Raw genomic sequence first — 13,419 nt, 5'->3', positions numbered from 1 at the left:
TGGTGATAGACTCTATTATGCTAAGCGAAATAAGTCAATCAGAGAAAGACAAATACCATATGATTTCACTCTTATGTGGAACTTAAAAAACAAAACAGATGAACATATGGGAAGGGGGTTAAAAAGAGAAGGAAATGGGAGCCTGGATGGTTCAGTCGGTTAAGCATCCGACTTTGGCTCAGGTCATGATCTCATGCTCATGAGTTTGAGCCCCACATCTGGCTCTGTGCTGACAGCTGGGAGCCTGGAGGCTGCTTCGGATTCTGTTTCCCTCTCTCTTAGCCCCTCCCCCAATCACATACACTCTCTCTCCCTCTCCTTCTCTCTCAAAAATAAACATTAAAAAAAAGAGAGAGAGAGGGAAACAAACCATAAGAAACTCTTAATGAAAGATAATAAAACCGAGGGTTGATGGAGGGAGGTGGGGGATGGGCTAAACCTGTGATGGGTATTAAGCAGGGCACTTGTTATGATGAGCACTAGGTATTATACTTAAGTGCTGAATCACTAAATTCTACTCCTGAAACCAGTATGATACTATATGTTAACTAACCAGAATTTAAATAAAAATTTGGAAGAAAAAAGTTCCATCTCCTCCTCCATGCAACGAGAACACAAAATTAGACAATCTGTCTTCTAAATCTTAATTTCATGTTTTCATTCCCACCTTTAAAATTTTTTTTAATGTTATTTGTGAGAGAGAGAGAGAGAGAGAGAGCGCGCAGGAGAGGGGCAGAGAGAGCGCGCGCAGGAGAGGGGCAGAGAGAGAGGGAAACAAAGAATCTGAAACAGCTGGGTCCAGGCTCTGAGCTGTCAGCACAAAGCCCGACGGGGGCTCAAACGCATGAACCTCGAGATCATGACCTGAGCCGAAGTCAGACACTCAAATGACTAAGCCACCCAGGCATCCCTCTTTTCCACTTTTTAACTGCAAATAAAATGTTACCAGAACACTCTATGCCACAAAAGCATACCAACTAATAAGTAGAGCCCAGAGTTATTATCAAAATGTTCTAGTAAAATGAAGCTAATCTGAAAAGTTTCAAATGCTTTAAAGGTATGTGTAAAGCAACACTTCTCCTAAGTAAAACAAAGACAAAACATCTTAGGCCTCTATATGAAACCATATCCAAGGTCTGGTGATTTCTAAATTTTCAAGTCCACAGTTTAAAGAGTCAAAACACTCTGAACACCTCAAACCTAATAAGGATGCTCCATCAGAACACCATTTCAACCCTATGAGAAACTGGATACCACAAGGTCTGACCCACAGCCGGGAAAGCAGGAAAAAAGAACATTCCTTAACATTGTAATCAAAGTTCACCACTGTGGTTCCTAAACATCTTTGATTATGAGTAGTATATAAAATTAAAACGAATGTTTTGAAGAAATGTCACCATATCATAAAAGTAAAGCTCTTTTAGTAGCCCTCCCAACCCAAAAAGGCAATAATCATTGAATATAAAAGTTCATTAAATTTGGTACATTAACTCTTTTTTAACGTTTATTTATTTTTTTGAGATACAGGGACAGAGCATGAGCGAGGAGGAGTACAGACAGAGAGAGGCACAGAATCCAAAGCAGGCTCCAGGTACTGAGCTGTCAGCACAGAGCCTGATATGGGGCTGGAACCCACCAACCACAGATCATGACCTGAACCAAAGTCGGACACTTAAGTGACAGAGCCACCCAGACACCCCAATTTAGTACACTAACTTTAACTGCATTTATTTTTTTTCATTTTGCTGCTCGGTGGTTAAAAGTCGATCACAAATCCAGGAACTTGAAGGCTGCAACCTAAGTTTATTGTTAATCCCTAATGTTTACGGCCCATCCAGTCTGATTTATAATCCAGACTTTCCAAACCAACCTAGTAGCCATCTAGAATGCCTTCTTCCCATCTCCTCCTGTCCAAAGTACCTTCTCTTTCGAATGCCTTCAAGAACTTCGAAACTGCATCATGTTATTTCTTACATTCCTGTGTCTCTTTTATCTCATTTACTAGAACAACTTCCATGCCAAACGTTCTCTGGCCATTTGCCTTTTGCGGTTTCAACTATTCTGCAAAGCTGTGGATAACACTAATGCCCCTTTACAGAGGCTCAGCAAAGCTGTGGATAACACTAATGCCCCTTTACAGAGGCTCAGAGAAGAAAAGCAACTTATCCTAGTCACCCGACCCCTGAGGGCCCAAAACTGACATTGCCGTCTAGACCTGACTTCAAAGGCAATTGTTTTTCACCCTTCATTCCTACACAGGTCCTACTAAGTGCCAGGCAGTGCTAGGCGCTGAGGACACGAAGCCAAATGTTTCGATCCTGGTCCTCAAACGGGAGTCTACCTGCCGCTAAAACTAGGCGCGCAGCAAGCCCAGAAAAAGGAGCTGCGCCTGAGGCCTCCGCCCCTCCATCCCACCAGCGTGCGCACGAGAGGGGCGCGGAGCCAGATCTTCTATACCGGGTAGAGGGCCAGTCCCGGGGCCTCCGTGGGCCTCAGACTTACGACAAACGTACAGGAGACAGAACTCCTCCAGCCCTTGTAGCTGTAAAAACTGGGCACTGCTAGTCGGAGTACCGGAGGAAAGGGAGCTAGGGAGCACTGCCAGAAGGTGCGGCGGGGTTGAAAAAAAGAGGGGGACACGGGAAGAGGAAAGAGGGGACAGAGAGTGGGGGGCCCGAAAGCGCCAACTGCGTGCTCGGCGCACGCGCGTCTGGGGCCGAAGGGGATGGGGGGAGTTGGATCTCCCGGCTCGAGGTCCGAGCGACGCCGCTGACCCTCAGGCCCCGTCGGGGAGAGCAAGGGTTTCTGCTCCCCTGCCGCCGGCCCCGCGTCGCCCCACTGTTTTCCCCACTCAGTACTCACCACTCGATTGTCCCGCTTCCCCATGGTGCGGGACTAAGCGCACAGTCAGACGCCGAGGAAGATCAAGCCAGAGAGGCGGCCGAGATGGGCCCGCCGCAGGTCCTTCTGCCTACTCCCCACCCTGCCCAGAGAGAGGCGCCTCGCGAACCTAGCGGCCGCACCCGACCACAGCGCCACCTGCCGTTGTGGAGGAGAGGAGGGCGCCGGCGATCACCCGCTTCTCCCAGGCTTCTCCTGGCGGATTCCTGTTCGTTACCAGGCGGATTCCTGTTCCTAACCACCCAGCCCCGGGCCGGCCGCCCGTGCTCTTCTATACTGCGTTCTCACCAACTCGGCTTAGACGTTTTTACTCTCTTCCATTCCTTATGCGCTGAAATCCTTACTCTAGGGGATACAAAGATTATCCCAACGCTTACTGTGGGCTTAACATAGTGCAAGTGCTGGCGGTGAAGTGAAGACCAGGACAGACATGTTCCCTCACAGAGTCCGGCCGGTGGGCAATTCATAGACTAGGTGATGGGAAGCTGGATATGGTGGACACGAAGATGATTAAAACACACCAAACCTGCTTTCAAATGGCCTGTCTACAACCTGCTAGGGGATATACATACACAGAGCCAACTTTATTGCACGATGTGTCATAATAACTTAAGTACAGTACTAAAACTTCAAGGGAGGTGATCTGGGTTCCAGAGAAGGAGCCAAGTATTTATCGACATGGTGAGAGCTGGGCCACTCTGGGCCCATCTAAGCACAATGTCATTAGAAAGTAATCGAAAATCAACTTTAATCTTTTTTGGACTCTTGAAAAAAAGCAAAATAGGCTTATATCATTATATACATGAACACTCCTTAAAATTATCTTTCCTAGGGCGCCTCGGTGGCCCAGTCGGATGAGCGTCCAATTTAGGCTCAGGTCATGATCTCACCGCTTGTGAGTTGGAACCCCGCATGGGGCTCTTTGTTGTCAGCACAAAGCCCACTTTTGATCTTCTTCCCCCTCTCTCTCTGCCCCTTCCCCATCCGCAAGCTCTTGAAAATAAACATTAAAAAACAAAAACAAAAACAAAAAAAAACCCCTCTTTCCCAATTTCCATCTCTCTCTCCCCTTTCTCATACTGCATTGCACAACAGATGCTGCCAACTCCCATTTTCTCTCAAAAATTTCCCAAACTCTCTTAAATGCAGCCATTGGTGGTTCTACTCCCCACTAGATGTTCATTCTCCTGAGTAATTCATTTTGCTTTTTACTGTAAATTGGTCCTCTAGTCTCATTTCTCCCCCCCCCCCCCCCTCCTCCTCCTCTTCCATTACCCCTGATTTAAGCTGGGGACTTCCACCAAAGACAGGCTTCCCAGGATGCACAAGAGGAAGACAGGAATCTGTGAATATTAAAGTTTTTTTTCATGGCTACTTTAAACTTCGTAGATATTATTTCCAGTGCTCCAACATAAGCATTATGATATCTGTGAAAGAATACAGTTTTTCTCTTTAGCTCCTTCTTACCTTTGACTTCCTTTGGCTGGTTATACAGAGTACAGAGATTTTTAAAATATGATAATGATATAATCCAACAGAAATTTTTTTTGTTTCCTGTAGATGGTTCCCCCTCTGGTAATGTATACAGCACATTCCAGATGGTACATGGATGCCATGGGAGGATAGAGAAACAGGAAAATAACCCATAGAAATAATGAAGAAGGCCAGAGCAATTGGGAGCTCACCTGAGTGGACTCCATAAAGAAAGGGTTGGTCCTGGCCTTCTCAGGATGTAACTTACAGTGACTCAATCAGAAGAATAAAGAAATGCTTTATACATCCTCTGTACAGTGTGATTTGCTAATAAACACATTTCCCTTCTAGCTATGGACCTATATAACCCTCCCAAATGTTCTAGACAGAACTAAGCAACTGCATTCCATTTTTCACATGAGAAAAACTGAGGCTAAGATAAGTTAGGTAATTTGCCCCAAGTCCCATAGCTAGAAAGTGGAGAAGCTGGGGCTTCAAATACAGGTGTGACAAACTTGAAAGCCTATACTTTCCTTACAATATCACACTGCCTTTGAAGGATGAGGGATAATTGAGAAGTGTCATTACAGGTGGATTGGGAAGGTGACAAACTCCCACAGAGGAGCCGAAATGGAAAGATACTGCAAACAGAGGGAACAGTCTGAGTAAAAGGAAAGGTAATCAGGTGTGGCAGCATAGACCAAATGTGCTGGGGGGGCGGGGAAGCAAGGCTGGAAAGGTACATTGTAGCTGGAGGCAAAGGGCCTCGAATGCTAACGGAGGAAGTTTTATTTTATTCTGCAAAGTTTTTGAATAAAGGAATAACTTGAGCAATGATAAAACACAAAGCTCCAAATAGTGATGGTCTAGGGATTTTCACTATTGAAACTATTCCTATTTCACTATTCCTATTTTCACTATCCCTGGTACAGGGATTTTCAACTTGAATAGCATTCAACGATTTTAACTCAAAAGGCATCTTTAACATTAAATACACTTGGACTGACTTGGATCTGTATCCATATTTAATACTGTAGTTAAATATTATATACTCTTCATTGTTGTTCTGTGGGTATATAAGAATTTCAACAACAGAGACACAGAAACCCAATCCACAAAACGCAAGTGTTCGTTGTTTGAGTGGGCATATCCCTAGACTTGAGATGGAAGCATGGAGTTTTCATGTTTGAAGACATAGCCATGTGATTATCCAACTATCTTAATTGGAAAAGACAGGAAAAGACAGGAACCAAGGTAAATATCCATTACAAAGGAACTGGTAAAATAAAGTATGGTACATCCATGCAATGGCAAACTACCCAGGTATTTAGAAAGTGATGTACAGCTGTATGTATTGATATGGAAAAATAGCCATGATACATTATTAAGAGAGAAAATTTTAGAAGAGTATATAGAATATGAGAGTGCATGCATTAACAGGAGGATATATTGGTTGAACCATATGAAATTGTTGATATTTAGCAATTTCTAACCTATATGAATGGCAATCATATGGTTTAACTTATTACATATATATGCTTGAATATGTCCAGGAAAATTTCTGGAAAGTTTACACACTAAACTCTTACTGCTGGTTACTTTATAATAGTATTAGTGAGTTGAAGTGTTGGGGGGGGATATTTTTCACCATATAGCCTTCTTTTCTGATTTATTTTATTAAAATTTTGCTCAACTAATCAACCCCCCTTTCTGATTCCTCTCTCACCATGTCAGTTCTGGATGTGATTTTACTTACACAGAGAGAAAACAGTGACCAGTAAACATGATCATCTTGTGCTTTAAACAGGTGTATTTCTCACTGCAAAAAATATAAAAAAGATACATTTTTATTTTTTTTATTTATTATTATTTTTTTTAATTTTTTTTTTATTTTTGAGATAGAGACAGAGCATGAATGGGGGAGGGTCAGAGAGAGGGAGACACAGAATCCGAAACAGGCTCCAGGCTCTGAGCTGTCAGCACAGAGCCCGATGCGGGGCTCGAACTCACGGACTGTGAGATCATGACCTGAGCCGAAGTCGGCCACCCAACCGACTGAGCCACCCAGGCGCCCCAAAAAGATACATTTTTAAAAAGATTTTGAATCACGAAAACCAAATAGCCATTCACTTTATTATCTATCTACCTATCATCTATCTATTTATAGTCTTGAGGTCTCTCTTTTTTTTTTTTTTTAATTATCGTGCTATGAATTCATAGGGAATGGGTCCCAGCAGCTCAGGCTCCTTTCCATTGGTTCTCACAAATTGTGCTTCTCTGGGTAGTGCAGGCTGTTACTTCAGTTGAACCCAAGTACTTTTCTCTTGGGCTTCCTTCTTTTTCTGATCATTTTCCTTCACACACTTCGGGAAGCTCTCTTGGCTCTTTGAGTGCTACTATGCTCAATATGTACATTAATTCTCTTGGCAAGAATCTTGCCTTTAACTTGTCTGTTTACAACAATGCCAACAGCATGCTGGGTAACACTGTAGCCTCTTGCAGTTTTGCCATGGTAACATTTCTGGGGCATTCCTTTTTGAATAGTGCCATTCCCCTGATGTCTACAATATCACTTTTCCTGTAGATAGGCATGTATGTGGCCAAAGGAACCACTTCGTGTTTTCTGAAAAGGTCTGGAGAACATATAGCGGGTGCCTCTCCTCTTTCCCTTTGTGTTGGTCATTTTGGTGAATTACTGGAAGGTGGCGATTCGTCCAAAAGGGAGCCATTTACTTTACTTACATTTCCTTTTGTAAACCCATGGTTCATTACTATTAATGGGCAGGGGCAGTGGAAGTTACCAAGCACAGTGAGTCAGAAAGGAAAATTCCTGATGTTCATTAGAGCTTCAACTAAATCAACGTGTTACAGTTTTACTATAATTCTCCTCTTGTTCCCATCTCTATTGAGGTGACTCACCAGCTATAAAAGTTCTTTGCCAATTATTTCAGGTTGACTTTTGCTAGCAATGAAAGAGAACACCTTTAATTTAAAAAATTAACTTGATTGAGGTATACCTTACATATAATAAAATTCACCAGTTTGAAATATACAGTTTGTTGAATTTTAACAAATGCCTAGTCTATATTTTGACCATTACAGTCAAAATATAGAATGTGTTCATTTCTCTAAAAGTGCCTTTGTACCCTCTTGCAGTCTCCCAGGGTGGGAGGCTGATCTATTTTCTGTCAGTATGGTTTTTTTGCCTTTTCTAGAATTTCATATCAATGCAATCAAATATGAGGTATATTTTTGTGTCTGATTTCTTCCACTTAATGATACTTTTGAGATTCACCTGTGTTGTGTGAGCCTGATGCGGGGCTCAAACCCTTCAGCCGTGAGTGAGATCATGACCTGAGCTGAAGTCAGATGCTTAACCGACTGAGCCACCCTGGTGCCCCAGTGGCATTATTTAAAAGTTTATTTATTTTGAGAAAGGGGGAGGGGAAGACAGAGAGGAAGAGAGAGAATCCCAAGCAGGCTCTACCTAATGCGGGGTTCGATCTCATGAACTGTGAGATTACAACCTGAGCCAAAATCAAGAGTTGGACGCTTAACCGACTGAGCCACCCAAGCGCCCCTCAGTGGTAGTTGTCACAATGATTATTCTCTTTTCCTCAAAAGATTTTTCTTCACTTTCTAGACATCACCACATGTTCCTTCTAAAGGCCATTTAGTCTTTGTTGCTTCTTCTTCTTCATCTCTGGTCTATAAATATTAGGCTTAGTTCTGGGATCTCTTCCTTTTATATATACTTTTTCCCTTGGTGATTTCATCCAATCTCTGGCTTCAAATACCATTCATATACTGATGACTCCAAAAATTTCATCTCCAATCTACCTCTTCCTTGGACTTCAGATTCACATTTAACTGCCTTGTCAACATCCCCACTTCACTGTCTAGTATGTATCTCCAACTTAACACGTTCCAAATCCAGCTCTCAGTATTACCCCTAAAAGCAGCTCCTCCTATATTCTTCTCATCTCAGTAAATGGCAATTTGATTTTTCCAAGTGCTCAAGCCAACATCCTTAGAAACGTTCTAGCTTCTTCTCTATCTCTCAGTGTATATACTGTCAACTTTACTTTCAAAATATAATCTTCTTCCACTTCTCCACTGTTTTCACTTTGAGTGAAGCCCCTGCTATCTTTCATTTGGCTTATATCAAGAGCCACCTAACTGGTCTCCCTGTTTCCGCTCTTGCTACCCTAAAGTCTATTCTCGAGAGAGCAGCCAGAGTGGTACTTTAAAACACACATCAGATCATGTGCCAGTTCTGTGCGTCTCACCTTTGAATGGCTTTCCATCTTATTCACAGTAAATGGCAAAGTTTTTACATTGACTTACAGGCCCCTACAAGATATGCTTCCCCCTGCCACTTACTTCTCTGGATATCTCCTAGCGTTTTCTAGCCATCGGTTGCAGCCACACCAGTCTCCTTGCTGGTCTTTGGCAATCTTTGTCATGCTCCTGCCTTAAGGCGTTTGCACTTGCTGTTTCTTTCATCACATCTCCACCTGGATCCTTCTTTTCTTTAAGGTCTTCAAATGTCCTTCTCCATGAGGCTTTCATCCTGTTTAAAATTGCATCCCCATAGCACTCTCTCTGCCTTTTCTCTGTTTTGTTTTTTTTCTACAGCACTTGCGTAACATCCTAGATATATTGTGATAGTTATTTGCTTGCCTCCCTTCAGTAGAAATAAGCTCCATTAAGGCAATAAATCTTCACTATTTTGTCTGCTGCCATAACCCGGTGCCTGGGACAGGGCTAGGCACATAACAGGTGCTCAATAAATACTAAACGAATCAATGAATATTCCCACCACCAAATCTTTAAATCTGCACCCACGGTCTTTGCTGGCCCTCCTATTAGAGCTTTTCTCTATCAGAGTGCAGTTCTCCTTCTTGTGCTCCTTCATTCCTGCTGCTGTTCTTTCTCACTCCTTCCCCTTCAATCACTGTGTCCCCCCAGCAGACTCTCTTCCATCTCACTCAGAAAAAAAGTCCTCCTTTGATATCACATCCTTTTCAAGCTGTACCTCAATTCTCTGTTCCGCTTCATGGCTAAGTCTCTCGAAGAGGTTGTCTAACATTCTCTCTCCACCTCCCTAATTTCATCTCTGACTACTCTTCTCCCCTCGCTCTGCTCTCTATGCCCTCAGCACATCGGTCTTCTTTCTGTGCCTGTACGCTCAGTACTCCACCTGGTTTCCTGTCTCTTCCTTTATGCTTCAACTCAACGCTTCTTACAGGGCCTTTCCTGCCGACCATGATCCAAGTACTTTTTATCTTATCATGTCTTTCTTTTCTTTATGGCACTTATCATAACGTAATTATCTTGAGCACATATTTATTTATTGTCTGTCTCCTACTAAAATGTTAGCTCCACAAGAGCAAGTGCCGTATTTGTCTTGTTCACAGCTGTATCTATAGAGTTTAAAGGTGCTTGGCACAGAGTAAAGGTTCAATAAATGTTGAATGAGTGAATGAGTTTCCAGTGACTAGATGACTTAAGTCTAACTCATGTGTGCAAATAGATGCATTCATAGTACTGCTCATGGAAGCACTGTTTCATATACAAAACAATGGGATGGCTGGGGAGAAAGGTCTATCAATAGGGGATCGACTAAGTAAATTAGAATACATTTACACAATGGCACACTATACAGCCATACTAAAGGGTGATGTAAATTTGTATTTATTCAAATGACAAATTATCCAGGATATTACGTAAACAAATAAACAAACAACTCCCAAAGCACAATTTATTGGAGTGCACAGCCCATTTCTGTGGTATAAAATTATATTGATGTATCTTTGTAAAGTTAGGTATCTAGAAATTGTTTATCAAAATATTAGCAGTAGTCTTATCTAGGTGGTAGAATTTGTATGTTGTTTTTTTTTTTTAATTTTTTTTTTCAACGTTTATTTATTTTTGGGACAGAGAGAGACAGAGCATGAACGGGGGAGGGGCAGAGAGAGAGGGAGACACAGAATCGGAAACAGGCTCCAGGCTCCGAGCCATCAGCCCAGAGCCTGACGCGGGGCTCAAACTCACGGACCGCGAGATCGTGACCTGGCTGAAGTCAGACGCTTAACCGACTGCGCCACCCAGGCGCCCCATAATTTGTATGTTTTTAAGAAACGTATTTTTTCCTTTAGTTTTTGTATTTTTAAAGTTATTTTATGGTCAATATGTAATCATTTTATTTCACCAGCTACATATAAATCGTCTGGTCACTGGAAACTCATTCACTTATTCACTTCTAGACCCTAGAGCATACGCTCATATTTTTTTCTTGTGTGTTATATGCAATCGTATGCCAGGACTGTTTGAAGCTAACACCACCATCTACTTCTGACTTGGAGAGAATGACTTCAGGAAATAAGATAATTTGTATTTGTATAGCATGTCAGAATGTCTGGCACTTCAGGCGGTGGTTCCTTGAATGTTAATTGCCTCCCTTGTTCTCTCCCTGAGAGCGCCATTATTTTGCTGCACACACAGTTAAGTAACACTGTATCACAATGAAATCCAACAAGCAGGAGGGAGGGTCTTTTATCACAAACCATCACTTTTGACACTTCTGCATCTTTGTATCATACGCTGTTTGAAAGGTTGCGGCCAGTAGATGTTGAGTGAATAGGAGTGAACTTGACATTCCTTATCAGCTTTTTGAATACACTGTCATAATAGATGTCGTTTTCCAATGAGGAATCATGGGGACCAAAGGAGGTACAGGATTTAGAACAATGGGCCCCATTACAAGTGTTCTCAAAATGTTCTGCAGGAGAGTGAATTGTAGTGGGGGGTGGGGTCTGTTGATGTAGTAGTCCCGGGCAGTTACTGAAGTCATGAAATGTCTTTGAAGTCATCTATATTATTACAAAATTTTAATTTTGCATTCTATTCCAGTCTTCTTAAATGTTATTCTGAAAATAGCGTCTTTCTTAATGAAACATTTTTCTCTTTTAAGAAAATTGATGTTTGAGGAATGTAGATCTTTTTATGTGTAGCTTTGCATTCTCCCCTTATACTCCAGATTTCTGGGAATCCCCATTGGAAAAGTTGCAGGCTCCACTATCATGGTTTTTATCCACATTTAAATAAGGATACTACTCTTGCACTTAGCTTTTCAATAGTTTGAAATTACAGTGCAGAGCAGCGACCTCAAGTTATAGTACTGATAGAGGAGAGAGGGAGCTGGGTTAGGATTTTTGCTGCAATTGATAGAAATTTACTTGAGCTACGTAAGTTAATCGGAGAAAAGAAAAAAAGCTAGAGACAGACTTCATTATAAGGATATGGGGAGTTTCAGAGCCTGGGGAAGAGGAGCCAGAAGGTTGTCTGGATCCAGTCTCTGCACATTACCATCTCGATCTCCACGGATCAGCACCCCATGATCCCCTGTGTACACAGGGAGAAATACAGCTATTCGCAGCTCTGAATTTATAGATAGCATTCACAGATGTAGAAGAGACGGATGCACAGTCTCTTGGTCCCATATCCCCTGGGATGCTATGGTTCCCCAATCTGCTCCATCCAGGAAAGAGGGGATTTGCAGAACAAGTATGACCTCCTGGGGCCCATCCCTGCTGGGAGTTCTTCCCTAGATAGCAGTAAACTAGGCTGACACTTCAAAGGGCAAAAATCAGTGGCAAAGGCCTTTGGGCTTTTTATAAAATGAAATTCTAAGTGAGCACAGCATAGATAACTAGAGCTCAACCGAAGGATCTTTCTGTGTGCTGCTTTTGAAGAAAATGGTCCAGTCAAACCTGGTTGTTGATGCCCACAGTTTGTGGAAACATATATGAGTGACTTCTTAAACTACAAACTTTCAATTTTATAAAATGATATTTATTTATTTTTGAGAGAGAGTGAGCACAAGTGGGGATGGGGCAAAGAGAGAGAGGGAGACCCAGAATCCGAAGCAGGTTCCAGGCTCTTAGCTGTCAGCACAGAGCCTGACACCGGGCTCGAACCTACAAACCGTGAGATCATGACCTGAGCTGAAGTCAGACACTCAACCAACTGAGCCACCTTGGCGCCCCAAACTTTCAATTTCTCAATAAAGGCCATATTCTTGACTTTCTGTACGATCCCTCCTGAATATTTCATATAAATTTTTAAAATTTAGATGCAATTCAGGACCTGTTGCACAAAATTAAGGCAAGTCCTACTGAAAGCTCCTAGGGAATTCTGGAGGACTACTTTAAACATACCTGATATCAACCCATAACCAGTAAAGAAATCTCCCAAAAAACAAGAGTCCACGGCCAGATGGCTTTCCAGGGGAATTCTACCAAATATTTAAAGAAGAGTTAACACCTATTCTCTTGAAGCTGTTCCAAAAAGTAGAAATGGAAGGAAAACTTCTAAACTGTATGAAGCCAGCATTACCTTGATTCCAAAACCAGACAAAGACCCTACTAAAAAAGGAGAACTGTAGACCGATTTCCCTGATGAACATGGATGCAAAAATCCTCAACAAGATACTAGCCAACTGGATCCAACAACACATTAAAAACATTATTCACCACAACCAAGTAGGATTTACACCTGGGATGCAGGGCTGGTTCAATATCCACAAAACAATCAGTGTGATACATCACATCAATAAAAGAAAGGACAAGAACCACGTGATCCTCTCAATAGATGCAGAGAAAGCATGTGACAAAATACACCATCCTTTCTTGATAAAAACCCTCAAGTAGGGATAGAAGGATCACACCTTGAGATCACAAAAGCCATGTATGAAAGACCCGCCACTAATATCATCCTCAATGGGGAAAAACAGAGCTTTCCCCCTAAGGTCAGGAACAAGACAGGGATGTCCACTTTTGCCACTGTTATTCAACATAGTATGGGAAGTCTTAGCCTCTGCAGACAACACAAAGAAATAAAAGGCATCCAAATTGGCCAGGAGGAGGTCAAACTTTCACTCTTTGCAGATGACATGATACTCTATGTGGAAAACTCAAAAGATTCCACCAAAAAACTGCTAGAACTGATCCATAATCAGTAAAGTTGCAGGATATAAAATCA

General features: G+C 42.2%; 1 protein-coding gene and 1 pseudogene across 3 annotated transcripts in view; both read right to left on the bottom strand.

The window, feature by feature from the left end:
* Window positions 1-3,019, bottom strand: part of FAM133B (family with sequence similarity 133 member B) — a 31,523-nt gene extending 28,504 nt beyond the window's left edge. For 2 of the 3 annotated variants that reach the window (XM_025929808.2, XM_086696302.1), the window contains exon 1: window positions 2,863-3,019. In XM_025929808.2, the coding sequence (XP_025785593.1) occupies window positions 2,863-2,886 (24 nt within the window). In that variant the 5' untranslated portion in view covers window positions 2,887-3,019. Of the gene's footprint in view, window positions 1-2,513; window positions 2,826-2,862 lie in introns of those variants that run through there. The other variant, XM_086696311.1, reaches the window with a different exon arrangement.
* A 3,550-nt stretch (window positions 3,020-6,569) lies between these two features.
* LOC147583265 (large ribosomal subunit protein eL21 pseudogene) lies at window positions 6,570-7,675 on the bottom strand (annotated as a pseudogene).
* Between the last annotated feature and the right edge of the window lie 5,744 nt (window positions 7,676-13,419).

Source organism: Puma concolor, chromosome A2 (genome assembly GCF_028749965.1).
Source record: "Puma concolor isolate L17-30 chromosome A2, mPumCon1.1.hap2, whole genome shotgun sequence".
Lineage (NCBI taxonomy): Eukaryota > Metazoa > Chordata > Mammalia > Carnivora > Felidae > Puma > Puma concolor.
Note: the sequence above shows the minus strand (reverse complement) of the source record. Positions and strands in the feature narration are given on the sequence as shown.